Here is a 22,821-nt window from a genome sequence, read left to right as displayed (position 1 = left end):
AAAATAATAATAAAAAAATTTCCTTTATGAATGCTTGATGACCTTTGACATCATTCACTATTTAGGAACCCATAAAAGAATAGATAACATATATGACTCACAAGTTACCAATTACGAAAAATTATCTGGGGTAGAATGCTACACTAATGCAAAAAGATGGATATTACTTGTCATAAACCAAGAAACCTTTTGTTTGCAAATCCAGTATCACTTCTTTTTTTCATGTTGGGAAACTTAAAATGGTTTCCAAACTGCATTAAATTAAAAAAATGCAGCCTATCATACAGGTCAACACTGAAAGTGACCCAGAAATAATCTGTAATTTTTTTAACCAATATATATTTTATATTTGACTATCAGTTCCATAAATGAAAAGCCAGCAGAAATGAGACAAATCACAGAGCAAGCAGAGAGTCCTGTACTTCAGAGGTATCAGGGCTGCTGGTTCTACCAGCCATATCTTAAAGTAGTCCCAGAGAACTACTGCATTTGTCATTGCTAGGTAGGCAACAGAATGTAATTAATCAGTAATCACATTTTAGAGCACAGGCATCCCCTGTTTTAAAACACTCCTCCTGCATTAAAAATTCTTCAGGGTTTTGGGTTTACTTTCTTCACTGCATCTTGGGGGAGATGAATTTTTTGATTTTTAATAGAAAGAATGTGAGAAAGAAAGGATGTCTGCAGAAAATAAAAAAAAAAAAAAAAAATTACAAGCATCAGAGTACCACAGTGCAGTGTCATCAGCTGTTGAGGAGTTATCTATGAAAAACTCTGTCTGGTGAGGCAGCCGAGCATTCGTTACACTCTCTGACTGGCAAAATGACAGGACTGCTCAAATCAGAGATAAACCAAGATGAACTTTATTTTCATCCAGAAACCACAAACCCCCTTCTCAGCCTTTTGCCTTCCCTGCAAACAGTGAACCCATTGCTTGTGGCACAATGCTGAGAGAAAAATACCGGCAGGAATGCCTCTGATACTTATAAAATTAACTGCTGGATCTCTCAGTTCCAGTTTAAGTGCTGACTTGCTTTTCATGTACACTTTTTGCTCTATCTATGCCAGAATCCACACTCAGCTTTGGCTTACTAACTTTGGCCCAATCGAGGGGGGAACATCTGATTTATAACACCACCAGCTACAGCTCTTAACTGTCTTGCACTGTGAGAAACAGTGGAATGATTTAATTAAAATAATTTGATTCAAATCAGACATATTACACATCGTAATTAAAGGAGCAGAAGGGTGAGCGCAGTGATCCGGAGACAATGAAGCATACTAACCAGAGTTTCCCAGGTTCAGATCCCAGGTCAGATACATACTCCCTGCTCCCAGCTTCAGCCGAGAGTGTGCCCAGAGGTGGCTGCTGCTGCTTTGGGGAGAAAGGAGGAGCAGGCTTGTGTGTTTAGAGGGGGGAGGAAGGGGGGATTAGCTGCATTGTCACTCACTAATGACAGCTGCCAGATGATTAGAAACCACATTAAGTTCTTAACTTTAACTTTGTTAATCAGCAAGATCAAACTTCTACAAACCGAACTGAGGGGTTTTTTTATATTAACAATTAAAAAAAAAAAAAAGGTAAATGAAAGAAAATGAAAAAAAAAAAAAAAAAAAACCCCCCAAAAACCAGAGAGTTAGCACATTTGCTGCCTAATCAGGATGTAAGGCACACGCTTGTAAAAATTAACTTTGATGGAATAAAATACTTGACTGATTTGGATTGGCCTCCACAGCACCATTTGCAATGGCTCTGCATACAGGACTGAGGTTTTAAGCATTATTTTTTCTTCCTATGAAATTCTGACATTCAAGAATTGACCAACAAAAGGAAAAGTGTATTTAAGCATTTTGACATCATATTCTTCAAGAAAGTGGCACTTGAGAACAGCATAGGTCTGCTACATTTACTGTAAGAAAGCAAAACTAAACCAAACCAAAAATTTGAGAAAAAGAGCTGAGTAGCCTTTACCATGACTATTTTCTGAGTACAGTGTTGGTCAAGGCAAATGAACCTTAACTTCTGGGAAATTTTGCTATATTCTCCACACATACAGAAAGCTTTACTTCTTTAACAGTATGTTTGAAGTAGGTTCAAAATACATGGTTAATGGTGAAGCTATAAAATCAATATATTTTCTTGAGGTTTGATTGTTGGTTCTGGGGTTTTGTGTGTGTGTGTGTTTTGTTTGTTTGTTTTGTGGGGGGTTGTGGTTTTTTTGTGGTTTTGTTTGGGTTTTTGTTTGGTTTGGGGTGGATTTTTTTTTTATTCTTGTCTATTCTGTGGGATGTTGCTTTTTTGGTGTTTTGGGGTTTTTTGTTTGGTTGGTTTTTGTGGTGGTTTTTTTTTTGGTTTTTTTTGTTTGGTTTTTTTTTTTCTTTTTCTTTTTTTTTTTTTTTTTATGGCTTTGATGTGGCTGCTTTTAGATATACAATGGTTACCGAACCATTTTATGGCTTTAACAAACCCTTACTTTCTGCCTCGCATTCTATACAATGTAGCCTCTATTTGTGCCCAAGTGGTACTAAATTACAGATAAAGTTACAGCAAATTTGTTTTCTCAAAAAAGCAGTGAGGCCTAACATCCCTTGAGTAACAACAGCCCTGCTTTTAATTCACAAGTAGAACTGGAATAATTTTCCCTCAGAAAATGCAACAATAGAGCTGTTCTTGAGGGGCTGAATGGGGCATGGCTCAGTTTGCAGGTGTGCAGGTGCTCCAGTGGAGAGGCAGAAGGGTGCCTGACCTGGGTGGGCAGTCCAGACTGTGGTAGGTAACTCCAGACTGGCCTACTGTGCATTGGATGGTGCTGACGGAGCTCTCAACTCTGATGCAAAGAAATACGCCCCAGTGAATCAGTAGTAATTTATAGAGATGTATCTTGCTCATACTGATAAAATCAAAGTAGCTCATAAAACCCTGAAGCACCCTTGGAGCAAAGCAGAAATGTCTCAAAAGGTTAAAACTCCATAAATCTCATCCAAAGCGATTCTTGAATGTGAAAATACTACATTATAAAGACCTACCAGCACACTAAAGTTATTTTCCAAATGTTCCAACTAATAGACTGTGATGAAGAAATAACTTTTTTTTAATGTGTTTCACTGGAGTTATGTTAAAGAAGCTTAATATTCAGTACTAAAATCCCTATTCTGGCTGATGTGAAGCTGCAGTGCCATGAAGAGTGATATAATACAGAAACAAAGCTCAAACAAGGCATTAGGTACCTCTCCTGTAAAATAAATCGCTCCAATACATTTCCATGTTTACTTGCTGCAATATTTTGATACTATTTCCAAGAGATGAAAATCAAGCACATTTAAGGAATAAGCATTAAATGCTGTTAAAGTGGTCTTATGCTTGTAATCATTGTCTTGGGAAAAGTATATTGTGTTTTATATACTAATACTATGATGTGTTTATTAACTCGGGATCCCTCTGCTAATGGTGCTTTAAGCAAGTAATAATTAATATGGTGGCAAATACTAAAAAAAACCTACTTTTAAATTTAGCTCATTTTAAAAGAATACATTATCTGCTGGTATTATTTCTTCAAGAGAAAAGAGAAAAAGAATACTGTACACCAAGCAAAAATTACTCACTCTTTCTTTTTTAAGAAAAGCATGCCTTAATAAACATCATTGGTGTCCCTTACAGTATTGATTACCCATTTTCACAGGAATTAGCTGGTTTTAATTTTAAAAAGCACACTTTTCCAGGAAAATGAACAATTCATCGCTGGAAAATAAAGACTCAAATGCATGCACCTGTGCGTTTTGGTCTAAGATAAGGAAGAGATTTTTTTTCTCTGCCTTGTAAATGTGCACCAGAATGAAATAGAACAAGAATAGCTAAACAGATACCATGTGCTTAAGAACTGAGGAGAAATGTAAGGAAATACCAAAAGTTCCAATTACATAATACCAGTTTTAACAGATAACTCTGTTGTGCTAATAACAGCTGTGAGAGTAGTGGTCAATCCCAAATAAATAAAAGTAAATTATGTCAATTTTTTTTTTATTTTTGAAAATCAGTGGGTTCTCCATAGAGTACTTGTATCCCTGGAAAGCAGTTGACTTCTTGTAACTTTGGAGTTGCACTAATAGTGTAGATGTTATCCATGGAAACGTTTGAACTCACAGATCTGCCATACAGTTTTAAGTCTATTCAGTATCAGCTGCAGCCATTTGGCTGACAGCTTTTTTTTCTCCTCAGTAACAACTGGAGTCACACCATTAGTTATTTCTACTAGTAAGTGCTAATACTTACCCTGGAATAAATACAACCTACCACTGAACCCAAAAGAAACAATAATTTTTACATTATGTCACCTTTTTTATGCAAAGTATTAAACAAATTCCATGTATAAACCCCTTTTTCATTTTCTCTTTCCAAAAGTAAATAAAAATGCTGCTTTCATCAAACAAGTGGTTATGACATTTACAGGCTTTTTACTTCAAGGTCAACTGAAATTCTTCTTTCCTACAGAAGTTAAATCATGTAAGTGTGACACTTGGTAAAAATCTAACATTCTGTCCACACTGTTAAGTGTTTAGCATATTAAAAAACTACCTAGACAACATTGTTTCTTGCTTTGACACTTAACTAAAATGATCTTTGAGGTAGTTTTTGCTCCTCTTTATATTGCCATGACTGGGTTATATTGCCAGTTACTGGGTGAGATAGGCCATTGCAAACATGCAGGCTTTACTAGTGATGTGGCTAAAGCTACAAGAGCATTTTCTTCACAAAATGGCAACCACAAATTTGGCCTTTAACTGAGAAATTTAAGAAAACATTCTGTTTGGATAGCAATTTGCATGATTCATCCCTGTCACCAAGATCTTCAGGTGCTGCCTTGGGAGGGATGGGGGGAAAGCACATAGAAAAGTACTTCAGGAAAGCATCGCTTTTCAGAAAAAAATTATTTAACTCTAATTTTTCAGAGAAGGAAAACAACCCAAGTGGAAACTTCATTAACCTTGACTGAAACTATACCATAAAATTTATGCTAATAAACTGCTGTATTACTCATACATAATTTAGAAGAAAAGTAAAAATATCCACCCTTTGTAAACTTCTGAAGTGTTTTTCTGCAACAGTGCACTTCAGAGGTTTGTCCCCTTGACATTAAGACCATCTGCTCAGAACACAGACTCGTTATCCCAAGCAAGGGACAACTTCTAGCGCTATAGCTTTTTCACACTCTGTCACAAGGAAATGTCACAAGGAAATGACAAAAAACAATTGTGAAAGACCAGTGCTTTCCTACATAAATCTCAGTGAAGTTCCACTGGAAACAAAACTTTTTTGCATTGGAAGACCTCCTCACATGTGGACCTCCTCACATTATCATCACAAACAGCATCACAACCCACCAGGGACTTCCAAGAATAAAACAAGCTTTTAAAACCTTTCAAGGTCCAAACCATACATTTATGGTGGGAATAATGCAGCATCTCTCTTTTGCCAAAATTGTAGGATAAAGCTATGTGTGGCAGACACTCTCTTTTTAGGAAAAAGGGACCAAACGTCACATGTAAATTTTGCAATGATTACTTAAGGTAGTTTTTTCTTTAGAGGCCTTATTTACATCATCAATAAAAGAAATTACTGTTAGTCATATAGCATATGTGGCACTAGTAGGCACAAAATATGCTCTAAGGCTTTTTTATGTTTACAGCCTAGGTTTCTCATTCAGTTACCAAAACTGAAATTATAACATTGTGAGTTAAACAAGATGAGCAATAAAAATATATTTCTTATGCATATTTGAAATGTTACAAAATCGTTTAAAGTGTTTTCACTCCAGTAAAATTCAGCATATTGAAAAGAACTGGTTTTCTTCTTCACTCTTCCACAGAGACACTTATGTCATCACCTACCAGCTACATACCTACTAAAGAAACAACTGCTCTACAGGGATAAGTACACTGAAGATACCTTAAGAAGCAATAGGAAGAAACCAGTAGCTTAAGTTCTGAATTTAATTCCTGTCCTTTCTAAGCCTTTTGCACACTAAATTTTCAAAAGATTTGAAACAATTACTTTTCTGTCTGTTTTACCTTACTTGGGCTTTTCTTACCAAAACACAACATATCTGCTTCTTTTGTTACTACACTGCAGCTTCTAGCAAAACCATTACATTACATTATTTTAACTACTGAATGGTCCAGTGAAATCAGTGTGTCCTACAGTTCTTTCACTTCAAAGTAAGCCTTATAATACCTATTCCTACTAAAATAAAAAGGAAGTAAAACACTCTTTGTAACATGACTTTACAATGTGTTGATTCTCATCATTAAAAGATGTGGAAAAAAGTAAGATACCTTATAACTCAGTCATGTGCAGTGCATAAGTCATAGAAGTTTAAATGGCAAAGATCTCCTGTGATAACTGTGAAACAGCACCTCAGGGAACCTGAGTATGAGAGGGTACACAACTACCTTAGAACACCCAAGCTACTTAGCAATTAGCAAAATTCAGTATCAATGATATGTGAATTCCTTCAAGTGCAAAGTTTTTCCTTCAGTACAGTTTTATGCACTGAAGAGGAAAGTGCAAGTAAGAGTTGGTGATGCAATGCAAATCCTCTCTGGGGGACTACCTTGTACATACCCTGGGTTATCAGAAACATACTGCAGAGTAAGACTGCAACTAACATAAACTGGATGCCCAGATTTCTAGTCACATCACTGTCTTAGCAGGAAATCTAAGCTTGCTTTTAGAACTTTTTAGGTCATCCTAAATACAGGAGAGTAAATAATGTTTTTTGTCAACTTCCAAAATTTTTCATCAACCACATTTTCATCCATCAAACTTTTTGGTGTATCAAGCTATAACACCATTCGAAAACATTTGGTAGTTAAATACTTTCAGAATACTGTCAGTTTTCTAAGGAAAATACATGGGACTAGTGGTATAGTATTGAAGGAAAAGTCTAAGACTTGGGATACCAATGCTTTATGCTGCTGTCTATTCCAGTTTGATAAATCACAAAATAAGGAAAGTAATTTCCCACACATCATAGGTGTTTTTGAGAATTAACACCTTAAGATTATGAAGAAACTCAGAACAGCATCTAGTTAGGTACTAAAATATATATGCAGGTAGAACAAACAATTGCTCCTAAGGGAGCAATTAAAGTGCTTGAAGGTAGAGCTAGTGCCATTTTAGACACCCTCGGGGGTGGGCACCCCAGTCACCCGGATGGTGATGGCAGAAATGACAGAGAACCTAAGAAAGACACATACTCTTCTGGGACAGCAGCTGGACAGCACACAGAATGCTCTACATTACTGAAAATGGCTCAGGGCTGTGCTTGGGCAGTAAATCTCACTGTTAAACTTGTTTAGTAAGTAGGCATTCATTTTGTGAAGACAGTCAAATGAAAGTGACTTTTAATTAAAAAAGCACTAAAAGAGGCTTTCACATATATAAATATTCCCCAGTCTTTCTTTGTATCAGATTTGCAAACACACAATTTGTGAAACAAAAGATGTGGACTGATGACACCAGAGTCATTCCTTATTTGTTATAGTTAAGAGGCGTCTTTTTAATTATAGCTGGTGCTGGTATGTTCTTTCAGTATCAACAGCTAATGGATCTCTTTGGTCCTATATACCAGGTTCTGCTGTATTTTTCTTTTCTATTCCACCTTCTAAAAACTGGCACAAAGTACAGCTGAGTATTGTAAAAAGCTCAAATTCCAATGTAATTCTGAAGAGGTCCAACATTGGTTCTGCTTATATATAGAAAATTAGGAAAGAGGAAACAGAACTTAGACCACTTTTTTTTTTTTTTTTTTTTGTCTGCTTTGCCTCAGAAAAATAAAACAAAAGCTACCAAACCCCACAGCAGTCTGGTCCACTTGTTTTTCTAACCTGCTGGTGAGCATACAGATGACAAGAAGCTGAAGGACTCTTATACACGTGTGTAACATGCATCAGAAATTAATCTTGTTCCTGGCCTTGCCATTGCAATATCATGTTACCTCTGCAAATCTCTCTTTTGAGAATAGGCAGTTTTGACAGCAACAACAATTTTTGGTAAGGCTTTTTTTGATAGATTAAAAAAGCTTTGGCAACTACCTTACCAGCACTTATTCAAATTTCAAATTCTAGAGGAGAGGTGGCAAAGATAATTTGATGATACATTTCACACAGGTTTAACAAAAGGTTAATTTTTTTTGAAGGTTGAATCCTCAGTCATGTTATCCACGATGGGAACATCTACAAGTTTTTTAATATTTGTGAAAATTCTGACTCTCTTACAACTACAGTGTAAAAAAAAAGAGGAAACTATGTAATAATCCCAACAAATGCATTCCAACCCCTGGTGGTATCATATCAAGTCTCTCTGGAAACATAATCTTCCTCTTTCATCTTTGAGTGAACATAGTTTCCAAAATACAGAGTAGTGATTGTTTCCCTTTTTATTAGGGAAAAGCTCAGTAAATTGACAAAATTGCTATGCTGTCTCACTTCCTTCTAGGAGCTACTTCTTTTAAATCCTGTTTCCTTTTCAATTAATTAATGTGACACCTCCAGAACTAAATGGCATATGTGCAAGAGAACTAACACTTAATCAAAAGCTAGGGACACTATTATGTCATTTTCACACATGAATTCTGTAATGTTAGAAGACAAAGTGAAGGTGAGTTAGGCCTGACAAATGACTTGGATTCAGGGAGAGTCATTTTATCAATATTTGAGAGGCTGAGAAAGAATGAAAAGTATTTTCTTTGTGTATGCATGTACGCATATAGAATGAATGAAAAGAATAACAGGAACAGGAGAATGTGTTCATGAGAAGCTTTTATTTGAGACTAATGTGTGTGTTCATCAGGTGAGGCACTCTTCTTCCAAGTGAGAAATGAAGTAAGTTTATTTTATGAGTAACAGTTAAATGTTCAAGCAGGCAATTAAACACCTTACCAAGGCCGTTCTGGGATACCAAACACTTTGAAGAACATATATTCCCTCATATTTCATGTTTAGTGTTCCTCTAAGTAAAATATGTGGTTCTCTTTAGTTACTCAGTTATGAAAAGTACCTTAAAGGCAAGGAGATATTTTTGATAATGTGCATCTTAAACTTTTCATTAAACTACCAAATTTAAATTTTACCTTTTCGTGCACTCTGACATTTTTGTCTGGCATTTTCATTAATTTTGCAACATACATAGCTGAAATGTTAACTGATCAATACTTTGTCTCTCTCATGTAGCACTAGAGCAAAGCTCCCTAAGGACCACAGAGCAGTACAGAAATTAAATGTGTATCAAATGTTAATGTTAAACACGCCGTACTTACTGTATAATGACTGAAATGGTTAAAAGAATTCCAAACGGACAGATGGTAGCACAAATTATCTACAATCACATTTCAAGATTAAATGTTGTCCCATAAAATAATTCACTGACTCACACGTAGTGTGTCCTTTTAGTGATAGCCCCATTGTCCAATTATTTTTTGGCTCATTACAGAGATAAATGCTAGTTTTGGATAAAAAGAATACACACCTTTTCCCCTCACGTTGCACTCACTGACATCTATAAGAACACAAATGTCTGGTCAAGAACCTGATGGAAATTAGGCAAAACTCAGCAGACATCTCAGTGCCCACAGTGGATTAATCTGAAGAAAAAACATCCACTTTTGCATATTCTATTAAAATTCTTCCTCCTGAAGTGTACCATATTAATTACCAATCAATAATAATTTAAAAAACCCTGCTAAATACTGCAAAGGTTTGTTTTAAACAGAGAAAAATATGTGATTTTATGGCAAACACTCTCTACATATTCTGGTTTTTCCCACTGTATTATGTCCTAATAAGCATAAACATAAGTACATAACACATTCTTGATCAACCTCTAGACATGTGGTATAATAAAGCTGTTGTGGAACTGAAATATTAACTTAATATTGTTGCTATGCACTTCCTTTATTTAACAAGAAATTCATACAAAAAAGCAGGAGATAATAGAGAATTTTCTACTTGCTCTAAGGCAAGGTCATATGCTAGCCAGATCAACCTATTGATACCTTGCAAGCTATTAGTTAATACCTTTAAGTATCTGAAAAAGAACAGCTGTTAATACATCACAGTTATATGAGCATGAAAATTTTATATATGTATGTATGTATGTATGTATGTATGTATGTATGTATGTATAGGTAGGAGTTTTCTTCTGCTGTAAATTACCGAAGCATAGAAAAAAGAAATGGAGTGAAAACTTTCCGTTATTCAGACAAAATCGCCAGTGAAGATGATGAGCATATGAAGCTTAACAGAAACAGGTAAAATATTGTTTAGTTGAGGAAATGCATAATCGAGAACATTCAAAACTTGATTTGATGTTTCTGTATCTCTGTGAAGAGCACAGGCAACACTGGTCATTGAGCTGATGCATTCAGATAGATTTCAGAAAGAATCACCCTAAAACTTCCATGCAGCATTTCCATACCTAAAATGTCCCAAATAATGTAAAAGTTTGAAAGAGCTAAGCTCAGGAGTAAAAATAATCAGCAAACTCTTTCAGTGGACACTGTTAGCCTTGGTGACTAACAGTGTGATTCTCCAAGGAGAATGACTTTAAAAAGAACTGCAGTGAAGAGTGCAGAAGGCATATAAAGCAGGTAACTGTAACTTTTTATAGTTAACATATTAATCAAGATTTTCTGTAGGTTTCTAAGAGTAGTTCTCCTTTTCTAATCTATCTTAATAATTATATTTTTGAAAACTGAGCTATTCTGCCAGAATTTCTTCATCTGTGATCCTGCACATTGACATCAGAAAGAAAAGCCACACTGTAAAAAAGTATCCATAATTGTAATGCCAAGGAAATGCGGCATCCAGAGATAGAAAAAATCAACCCTTATATATGTAACTTAGTTGAAATGGCTGTAACTCTGTATCAGGATGTACCCATCACAGTATATATTCAAATCCAACAGGATAGAAGAAATGGTTAGTTTAAAACTTTACTTCTCGTATGTTATTAGTCTGCCTAAAGAGCTGAAAATCTCCAGAACAGTCTGCTTCTCCTCTCTTTCCTTTCTGGAACTGACATTTCACTGTGACATTTTCTAGTCTCTAGGACACAACTTCAAGAGAAGATAGAATTTGTAAAATAGTGAAGAGAAAAATGAATTATATACATACATTTATTTTATACACTCTATTAAATTCAGTTGTAACCATAGTGTAAGTATAATTCACCATAACACAAGGAAGTGGATCACTCTCGAGATTTTCAACATCTTAGGTAAGTCCAGAAACCATCCAACTAAACCCAAAGCTTGTATTCATGATAAAAATTCACATATATTTGATTTGGCCAGCAAAAACTTCTTTGCCTGACAGAGGAATGTCTTGATCCCTGGAGAAAATAACATCAGGTCATCCTGTGCTTTTTGTCCTCTACAAAATGCACAGGATGCATTTTGGATGCAGAACAGGAATACATCTGTACAACCACAGCACTGATATAAACATAAAAATCTACTGCAACACCTACATAGCAAAACAAATACTGCAATATATGTCTCTCTATATAGATAGGTATGAAAAAATATGAATAGATCTATAAAAATACAATCACAAACACATTTCTACTGCAATACACTGTAACTATGATAACAACATATACTGATTATTGACCTCCCTACTCATATTCTGTTTTGCATACTGCTACTACTACTTATTATGACACTGATTTTTTTTTAATATGTCCAGAAACGATTACCACTTCTTCCTTGGCCACAGCAGTGTGCCAAGGGGAAAAAAAATTGCCCAAAGAACAGGATGTCTTTTCTTTCTTACATTGGCAACACCTCAGTCCTCCACATCCATATTAAAATCTGACTTACAGTGATGAATACTTACTAACTGAAGCATTAAGAGCAATATGAACATTTTGAATTTTATGTTGAAACCTGCATTTTCCCATGAAGTGTTGGTAACTTTCAGCTGAAATGATAGATCACCTTTCTACAGCAAAGAGTAGCAAGCATATTTAATCTTTGAACAACACTTTTGCCATTACTACAGACATCAGTAGGAGTATAACCCCCTGGCTCTTTGAATAGCACATGTATCTCCTGTAGTCCCAGCTAAGAAGGTAACCAAGGACCAACAGCATGCTGCCATCCTTGACAGGCACAAGGGGATTTAACAAGCTGCACAATACTAATGCAGCGCAGCTAGAAGAAACTTTCTGCAAAACAGCATGACTTAGTGATACACCTAACTACCCCATTTTAATGCACAGCCTGGTTTAGTGCTCCAATGCCTGGTTTGATTACTCCAAATTTGAGGCACCTGACCTTCAAGCACCCAAGTAAAAAGTACTGTCATCAGATGATGTCTCTAATTATTCAAAGTCATGCTAAAACTCTTCCCTGTTCATAATCATGGAGGAGAGGCTCCTAATTGCAGTATTTCAGCCAATTTTAAAAACTTGGAAATCCCAGAAAGTATGTCCATGCATACATTTCTACTCTCTAATAAAAAAATTATGGTCTTGTTTGTAGCTCTTATGATTTTAAAAATAAAGAGGTATTTATCTGGGTAATACAATGCAATCTACAACTGTACTTGGAATTTTTAAAATTTAACAGAAAAATAAAGGTTAATACTAATGAAGATCATGTTCATGAAGAAACAGCAATTTTGTTTAAGTAACTAAAAACAAACTCACTTAAAACCATTTACTAAAAACTATGACCAGAGCTTGCTGCCTAAAAGGTACTAGTTTATTTGCATTTATCATTTTATACTTGACAGTGTTCTATTTTGGTGGATTTTTTTTAATCTAGGAACACCACCCTTGAATAAATAGTAATCAAAAGTACTCTAAGAGTCATTATTCAGTATGCAAGGAGACCAAACAAAACTTAATAGAAGTAATTTGTGAGAACCTTAGAATATATTATCTGTAGTTCACTGGATAATTCTATTTTGTTTTATTTTGATTTGGATTACCTGCTTGTAACTTATATAATCAATTACTTTTTTTTTTACTATAAATATACAATTATAAATTAAAAAAACCCCACCCTATCCTGTTTGTATGACATTTTAAACTTAATTACTTTTTTAAAAAACTGAATAAACATGACTCATGGTATCATCATAACGCCAACTTTTAAGTAAATTTAAAAAAAACCCACCCCAATCTACACAGTATTGTCTCTCAGTCTAGAACACAAACACAATGGGCTGATTTAAAACAGTATAAAGAAGATCATACCAAAAAAGCAGCGAGACTTCTTGGTGGAGAATCCCAGTCAAAACAACTGCTAATATAGCAGGCAGCAGTAACGAGAGCCATGATACAATGCTTCATCCGGATGAAGTTCCTTAACAGTAGCTGTTAAAAAGATGAAAAATTGAAAATATTTCAAAACCTCAAAAAGTTTCAGAAGAGGCTCATGCTAACAACACTGTCATTCTCAATTTGAGAGAAGGCTGAGAAAATATTAAGCACTCTAGCTCATAAATTGAGCAAGTTAGTCTAAAATCTGAGACATGGAAGAGAGAGAATTTGGTAATTGTGTCAATTGTTATTTGTTGAATTTAATTCTAGGTGGTACAAAAATTGTTCAACATTAAAAAGTCACTTGCAAAATTGCACAAATTATTTTGTTAATTAGATTTCAGTTTCATTAAGCTTTTATTAACAAATGCTGGCCTTTTTAAATAAAAAGATGCTTCAGGAGACACTAACCTGAAACCATGCAACGCTACTGCTCTAATATTATTAAGATATCTGCACCAATTAACATTTTTAATAAATTTTTCTGCTGTCATGTATTTTGAAAGCATTGGTTTAAGTATTTACCATAGTAATCTGCATACTTTCAAATTACATATTTGTAAGACATAACAACTCTAGGTTTTGATTCACGAAAATGTACTTAAATCCTCTAAAATGAGAACACACATCACCACAAAAAGTGAACATGCCAGTAAATGATTTGTGTACTGAGTCACATAGAAAATGGTCACTCCTCCTGCCATCTACAAAAGTCACAAATACCATTTTCACTTATGAAAGTGGGAAGAAAAATGAATCTTGAGTAAAAGGCTTTGTTGCCTCATTGCTGGAGCAGTAGTGCAAATGCAGTTACTAAAGCTGCATTACTCAGAATTGCAAATAAAGAAATATTTTGTCTCCTGAAATGTTTTTTATATTAACTATATAATAGCTGATATAAAATTCATCCACTGGGTAATTTAAACCACACTCAAGTCTACAAGCTTTCAGGAACAAAGAAAACAGCTCAGAGACCTTTGACTTTTCACCAAAAACAACATAAATCTTCCCATAGTCCAACCAATTCTCTACATGTGAGATACAAGATTTGTGGAACATGAAAAACTGAGTCCAAAGTAGTTTGAGTGTAGAAAAATATGTATGCTTAAGTAATTTTTTACCAAAGCATGAAAACTGTGTGTAGCACAAAATACCCAGAGAAAAAAGAATCAAGACATTTCCTGTTCCTGGGATTCCAAAGTGTTTTAGTCTGCTTTCACCTTTGATTCAAATCTTACTCAAGTAACCTCTTTGAAATTTGGCTAAAAGAATGCTGGCTCTTTACCTTGCAACAAATGGAGAACTTTTGGGTCAAAGGTAACAGCAAAAATTTATGCAAGACTTATTTTACATGCACCTGTGCAATAATCTGATATGTGTGAAATCCAACTGTGTTCTTATTCATGTATTTCATGGAAATTAGGCAGCGATTTATAGAGGAGACACATTAAACCCATGTATTTTGTTTCTGACTTCTCAACCGATCATATTCTTTTGTAAACATGTAATGAAAATGTTATTCTTTACTCTCAGCAGTATGATACCAGATATTTGAATGTGCACACTTGATAGTAAGGATTTTAGAACGGATTAGTGTTTCCTTACTCTTTACCTGTTTAGACAGTCTGTCTTCCTCTTCAATGTACTTCGGTTCTTTGGGCATTAAGGTTCGTATGCTGGCCTTCACCTATGCATTAAAATGCGTGTCAGTATTTCAAGTTTACTTTTTCCTCACTAATAACACAGGCTTCAATTCACAAAATTTACCAAGTTTCAAAGTCATGGCTACCAAGCTCGGGACACACAAGCATACACAGAGACAAGAGTTGCTGCTCTGTACATTAGCAGCAATAGCAGCAGCAGCAGCAACAAAAAGAGTGGGTGTGCCAAGCAGTGGCAGAAGAGTATTTTGTAGTATAAATCAAGGCTTAGAGAAAATGAGGAATGACAGAAATTCTCTACAAATCAGGAACAAAAGCTTTCATGAAACTGAACTCTTTAGCAGTACAAAAACCCCCAAAGTTAAGACTTACAGCATTAAAAATCACATCTATTTCAAGATAGATGACCCCCTTTGTTGGCCCTGTCAGCTGCTTGTTTTTCAAGACGTAGGCTTTCTGTTCACCATTTTGAATCTGCAGGAAAAGGACATGACAGCCGTCTGTCTTGCGGTCTCCGCTGAATACACCCCCCCGGTGACCCCTGACCCCCAGCTGCTGAAACTGACAGAGAACCCAAAACAACTGTGGCAAGTCTGACAAGTACCTGTTCATTACCAGGACCGAGTCTGTCAGGAAAAATTAACTATCATGGGATTCAACATGGCCGTGAATAGAGTATGTTAAAATTTTAGTGTTATTACAGACCTTGGTTGAGAAATGACAGACTCAGGGCTGCAAATTTTTCATTTTTATTTTTTTTTCTCTTTCCCCCCTTAAGTGGGAAAAATTCAGAGCAGTATGTCAGGTGAATGAAGCTTACAGACAGCAATGGTATAGCAACTTTGCCTAGAAAGTCAGCACTTCGATCGCGGTCCTCGTCGTAAACTGTCACTTCAAGCACTGAGTGGATGTCCTTTATATTGCTACAAAGGGAGAAGTACACACAGAAGAAAGAAGTCACTCCACCGGGCACCAAGGACAAAACTGTAAAAGGTTAGCATGGTTAGATATCCATCTATTTTTCCAGCCCATGGAGGAGAACTGAGCTCAAGTAAATGAGACATTTCTGCATATAACCAAAATGCTTCCTAAGGGCTGCAATGATTCTCTCTCTCTCTCTCTCTCTCTCTCTCTGTATAAGGCTTTTTATAACCCAAATACTTTCTAAGGGCTGCAGTTATCACTCTTTCTCTCCCTCTGCAAGGCTTTTCCAGCAGTTTTCTGAGGGATGTTGCCTTAAATATCCTACCTGGGGTTTGCACTGCATGACCTGCACGGAGCCGCACTGGGAGATTTACAGCCACCAGCAGAAGGACTGAGAGCTTTTAAAAGCTACTCTTAAACACCCCTACCCTTGTAAATGGAAACAACTGCAAGTTACAAGAGCATATCCTTGCACTAAGAACAAGTTCGTTGTTTCTGAAATCCTCATTTAATTACATACAACAAATTCCAGCAAATAAAGAACAGACAATATGGAACAATGCATCTCCCAGGTACAACTGAGGAAAAAGGACTGCAAGCTATTAAACACTCCGCTGCCGTGCACAAGAAATGTCACTGTACGATTTAAACTTTTGGGTGAAAAAATTCACATTCCCTACTTGAATAAAAAAAATTATTTGAGAGAATCCATGTTTGATTGAATGGCTGTTCCAGAAAATGCACGCAAAGCAGCTCAACTTCAGTAAAATATATTCCTCCGGATGAGGCATTGCTAGCCCAAAAATTAATTAAGAAATCTTACGAAAAATGCAAATGTACATAGACAGAAGGCCTTGAAAGCCTTTAGAAGTTTTCTATTCGATTCTGGTTAGTCCTTTGTCCTCTACAAATCCAGGCAATTTCTCGCACAGAGAACACTGTTGAGAAGTACAGGATGATTAGTTATTGACTGTATTGGTAAATAATTAAAAATATACCAATGAACAATTTAGCATGGTTTGGCAGATACAGAAATGAGAACTACTGTAAGAAGCTGTTCAAAAGTACAACTACTGTGAGACTTTTTTCTTTTGTTCTGAATTCATTTCTGAGAGCTCACTGCAGGTCAAGAAAACCTGTGGATGCTAAATATACGAATCAAAAATATAGAGGGGAAAACTAAAATTAAAATCACACTGAGTTTTGAGATTAAGGGCAAAAATATAGCATTTTCATGTACGACAAATTGAGCAAGTGTACACAAAGCTAAAACTAAAGCTTCTACTGTTTTTTGTAGAGGATTGGTACTGATTTCGGCAGCAGTAAGACCTGCAATGATGAGTTTTTTCTACTCATTGGTGTCACATCACAGTCCGATAGAGAGAGGGGAGGAAAAAAAAGATAGAGAGAAGGGAGGAAAAAAGGCAACTGAGCAAGGCAAACAACAGGGACATTTTGTCTGTGGAAGACCTTTTTTCTATTTTTTCAAAGCCTCTAACTGTCTTCAAAATAACAGAAGGATAAAAAAACCAATCACATCACTTTCTAAAACAATAAATTGTTTTAGACTGCATTTTACCCAACAGCTGGATTGTACTAGTATGATACTAGATGGTATTATGAGGAGTGCAGCTGGTAAACGGAAAGAAAAGTGGAAAGTATTTCATCATAATTCATAGAAATACACACGCATGTAGAATTTCTAACTTTATGTAGTAATCTAATGCTTTTTACTGTATTTTTGTTTCCTCGCCAACACCCTCACCTCCAAAAAACTGCCCAAAACCCACCCATCCATTCCCTCCATCTAAATCCAAACACCTACAATGTGAAGATTTTGTTCCATTCTGGATTGAGATTCCTGTAGACCGTATGTGTCAGCAGTCTGTCATTGTTCAATTCAACTACACAAAATGGGTCACTTTTACCTATAAGAGAAAATTTGGAACAAATTTTATGAACTAAGAAAACACATGATCAAGCTTTAAATAAAAATAAGTTTGGGGAGTTGTTTCTCATTTTCTGAGTCTCACTGTAATGATCTACACTATATTCAAGATATTCATAGCACACTACTCATCTCCATAATCTATTAACATTCTTTGCTAAAAGAACAATTCTTTTGCCTTTAAAAGAAAAGGAGGGGGAGGGGGAAAAAAATCACCATACAAACTCTTCTGATGAAACACAGCATGTTCCTAAAAGCTGCCAAGCACCCTTGTGAGATAGCTAAGAGAACTTTACTTCAATGGTACCAATTCTCCATTGACTTTAAAGACAACATAATGGGAATATTTTGATATGAAGGAAATGTATTATTCTGTATTATTTGTTACAACATAGCACCTACGAAAATTATCCATAGACTATTATGCTGTATTATGTTTCACACTGTACAAATCCTCTATCCAAAATCAAAGAATCTTAAAGACAGTCTAATATAAAAGCCTAATACAAGACAAAGTGAGGAAGTACAATTAAAGAATGAGATGGTATGGGCTGGAGTGACAGGCTGTAGTCTCAGCACAGCAGAAAGGCAAACACAGTTCATATTTTATTATACATTAAAGCACAAAAAAGTAGTTTTGGATATATTTACAAAGAGGTCCCCCAGCATGAAAACCACCAAAGGAGAAAGTATGAAGTTGCTGCTTTGAAAATGCAATATGTAGATAATTGTGTGCAAGCAGGATAATGGAAATGGATATGGAGGTCTATTTTTTTTTTCCTTTAAAGAAAAGTAATAGGGAAAGCAAGTGCGTGTGTCCTTAAATACAAAATAGGAAGCTTATAGCAAAAGACTTCAGGCAAGCAGTGCTTAGATACTAAGGAAAGTGCAAGAAAAAATACCACAACTTCAAGTTTAGAGGTAGAACATAAAACTGACACTACCTCTTTTAAGGTTTGATTTTGGAAAGGTATTGTGGTTTAAGCCCACCAGGAAATTAAGCTGCTTCCCCTCTTCCCCAACCCCTCTTTCAGGTGAGAAAAACTAATGGCAGAAATTAAGTGTTGAGGTAACAACTTACTGGAAACAGCAATGAGATAAGAAAGCAAACAGTAGCAGTGTACAAGAGAGGGTGATTACACGCGAAACACTGACTCCACAGATGGTGCCACCCCACCACTCCCTCCACCGGGTTTTTTCCCACAAGCCTGAGACAAGGAAAGATAATGGCACACAAACCTTTCACACCTGCACATTTTCTTCCCAACACCAAGACAAAGAAAAAATCCACAGTGTTAGATAAATCCTCCAGTTAGGACCAGCACCACCACTCCACTGGCCACACACTCTCCATAAAGGGAGAAAATGGCTGCTGAGCCTCTGCACTGCCCCTGCTTTCCTCCACCAGGAGCCATGACATCTTCATCTTGATGAGACTCCCCGACTTCCACACACCAGCAATAATTAGAGTGTAAAGAATAACAGCCTAGACAGGCCCACATGGCTCCAGGCTCTGCCCTTGCACATCCTTGGCCAAAGTAGGACAAAAGGATAAGAAGAAAAGTAGACACCTGAATCTGATGCTTAAGAACAGCTCGGCAGTCCGAAAAAAGACTGTTCCAAAGTGAGAGGTAAAAAAAAGGTGGCAGGATTGGTATCTTCAGCATTTCAGGGCAATCCTGAATTTTTCTAGAAGGTTAAGGAGGTACCCCTTAAGGTAGACGTAAGGAACAGCTATGATGGAAAAAACACTAATGAAAACATGAGGGGCATGGTGGGAAGAGCTGTTTCAATGAAGAGGCAATAAAGGGAAGAAATCACATTGTGGACTAAATTATTTAACACATATTTCAAATTGTGTCAGTAATGGCAACTGCTATAAATACTTTCCAAAACAGAGGTATGCTATCCTGCTTTTACATTTTTATTTTCTACAGCAGCTGATGGAAGTAACCTTTGCCTTTGGCAGAGTACAAGTGTATACATTATTTTCATGTAAGTAGAAAGCTGAACAACAAATTACAGCTTCCTGGACCCAGGGGAACTTTGTCTGATGTAAACGAAAAATTGAGTTCTGTAATACCTCATGGTACTCTTCTCTCCAGACTTTCATTGGGCAGTAAACCATTCAAAATATATTGAATGTTGGCATTGGCCTTCCACAATTAAATCTAGCATACTAAGCAATTGTTTTTCTCAACTTCTTCAATAACTCTGTATTATTTTTTTCATGCATTATTAGAAACTATAAACTGAGTAGCTACAGTAGTTAGATTCCATTAGTGGGGCTACAATAATGATATTAGGAAAGCACGTAATTTGTTTCGTACCTTATACAAATGACAATGAAATCAATGCTTAGACAAAGCTGTCCAGGGACGACATCTCCCAAACTACAGCATTGATTTTGACTACACCAAGGGTTGATGTGCATATTATTAACTTTAATGATAAAGAATAATTGTTTTAAAGACATTGTGAATTACAGTTAATTGATGTTTACCTTCTCTAGAAAATCATATACTCCTAAATGTTTCCCATTATCTTGAAAAAATATACAATTCATTAGTCAGCAGAAATGGATGTACCAAACATCTCAAGGTTCTACTTCACAAGGCTACAAGGTGATAGGAAATCTAAACCATTTATATTATTTGAGTTCTTTAGCTTTCAGTATTTGAAAAAGAAACACCCAGAAGATAATCAAAATAACAGGGCAGCACTGGCACAGCAGGTGGACTACTATATCTCATTTTTTAAAGTACTATCAATCATATTTGCATATGATGGTACAATGTGAGTTGAGCCTATTAAATATACACAGACATAGTAAATTACATTGCAGCATATACAGGGCATCTTGTATAAACAAGGAGAGGGTATTTACTACATTTACTTGTTTTCTGTGCATCTTGGCATGGACTTTTTCACTGACTATTCTTACAGATTTACATGGATATCAATCAATAATATGTAACATTAATTACAGAACTCCTCAGCCAAACCAAAGACAAATGGTTTTCAGAAATGAAAAAAACCCCTCACTTACAGTCAACATTTCACACTTGCTCCCACCTATCATTTGAAAATACTACAAGAACAAATTTGAATAGAGGCAATATCGTGACGTGGTTCAAGGGAAGGTTCAAATACCATGGCTGATAAAGAGACATTTCCCAGTTTTGAACACCTCTGCTAAGGAATGTTGGTTTTATCACAATTATTTGGTTAAAAAGTTCCCATATACACCTTCACCATTGCCTATGGGCATTTCCTCCATGTGCTGAAGCACTCACAAACAAGCCGGGCCTCTGAAAAGCACCACTCATTGCTGACATGCTTAGCATAAGGTATGTGCAAACATCATTAAGATACTAACCCAATTAAGTGAATGTAAAAGACAAAGACAGAACAATGCACGAAGACTTGGTGAAACTTGTATCTGTCATCTTTCAAGTTTTCATTATTAGAAAGAGTAACTGCAATCTCAATTCTCACTGACTGTCTTGGTAATCTGCTGCATTTCAAGATTATTCAAAATAATGGTATTGTTCCCAATGAAAGCCTAAAGATAGCACAAAAAGAGTACAGAGTGTCCTTAGGTCTCCTTGGTCTCTATGAGGACCCAAAAGATCTAATAACACTATATTATTAAAAACCAGTACCTTAAGCACAACACACTCTAACAAAGGCAGCAGCAGCCTCAGAAAACTGTCAGTTAATGTGACTAGCTTTTTCAAACAAGGGATACAGAAATGGTTTTCCTCATTTTTTTTTAGAAAAGAACCACACATGTTCTGAAGAGCATGTGCTCTCCCTCTATCCTTTCTAAAAGTACACTTAAAAACCTCTAGTTAGTCTTGAGCTGCCTATGCTCAGTTATATCATTCCATATTATATTGTCCTGACAACGTTTTTCACTACAAACTAAACCACAACTGTTATATATAACTGTATATAACCTTTCATACATCAAGAAATTCTACCTCAGTATCTACTGAGGACCTTAAAACTAAAAATCCCTGCTCCTTGCTTTTTGTAGGCCTCCAGCTATTGTTTCAGTGACTGTAGAGACAAATTGATCAGGCAGACATCCACAACAAACTTCTCAATACATTCCTAAGCATGTGGTCAGTGCTGTACAAGAATAAGATGACTGCCACCTGCCTAAGGCAGATATTAAAAGCATGCTCCCAGCAGCACCAACACGAACACTGAAATTTTTGAGTATCCCAAGACCACAATGGGGCAAACTGCTATGACACCTTACCACTGATTGCAGGAATTCATTACAAAAGTAGGTAGTGAAAAAACAAAGTACACCTTTCAATTTACTGAAATCAAACTTTCAGAAAACCTCAATACAAAATTATTCATTTATCCATTGTCTTGCTGTAATGTCTCATTCATTTTGGTTTCTACTTGTATATTCCTAAGGGCTCCTGGAATTATAGAAACAAACTGCTAATTTTCATCACATGCATAACTGGAAGGAAAAGCAACTTCTCTTTTGACAGATCTCCCTCATCCATTTCCCCCTTTACCCATTACAGAACTAGTCTATCTGAGAATGAACTTTGCAATGTATGCCACCACTGAAAAAAACCCTAAATAGCTATTTATCCTTTGAAACTTTGAATTCTTTCTTTATTTTTTATCTTTGAAGCTTTTGAATTTTAGGCCACATGTTGCATCTAGTTTGACAGATATCCTTGTTTATGCTGTCCTATGTCTTTAGACAGTGCAAGACCAGAGCACAAACTGAGATTCCCTTACTAACATCTAAGAAGAGTATTTTACTTCAGCCAGCACTGTGTCCTTCACATTGCACATCATGTACATATTAATTTAAATTAGTCTTTTACTTGTCACCTTATTTCTCAGAACTACTGTATGTTCCTGGATGAACTGTACACCCATAACCTGAAATCAGCCCCAGCTCTCCAAAAGAGGTAGCAATGAGG

The 22,821-nt window shown here is 35.9% G+C and overlaps 1 protein-coding gene across 1 annotated transcript in view; it reads right to left on the bottom strand.

The window, feature by feature from the left end:
• Nucleotides 1-22,821, bottom strand: part of MCTP1 (multiple C2 and transmembrane domain containing 1) — a 214,440-nt gene that overhangs the window by 82,781 nt on the left and 108,838 nt on the right. The window contains 5 exon segments of the mRNA XM_066339938.1: nucleotides 13,259-13,378; nucleotides 14,937-15,011; nucleotides 15,358-15,459; nucleotides 15,806-15,908; nucleotides 17,735-17,837. Coding sequence (XP_066196035.1) covers nucleotides 13,259-13,378; nucleotides 14,937-15,011; nucleotides 15,358-15,459; nucleotides 15,806-15,908; nucleotides 17,735-17,837 — 503 coding nt within the window.

Source organism: Sylvia atricapilla, chromosome Z, assembly GCF_009819655.1.
Source record: "Sylvia atricapilla isolate bSylAtr1 chromosome Z, bSylAtr1.pri, whole genome shotgun sequence".
NCBI lineage: Eukaryota > Metazoa > Chordata > Aves > Passeriformes > Sylviidae > Sylvia > Sylvia atricapilla.
The sequence above is the reverse complement of the archived record's forward strand: the minus strand, read 5'-3'. Positions and strand labels throughout refer to the sequence as shown.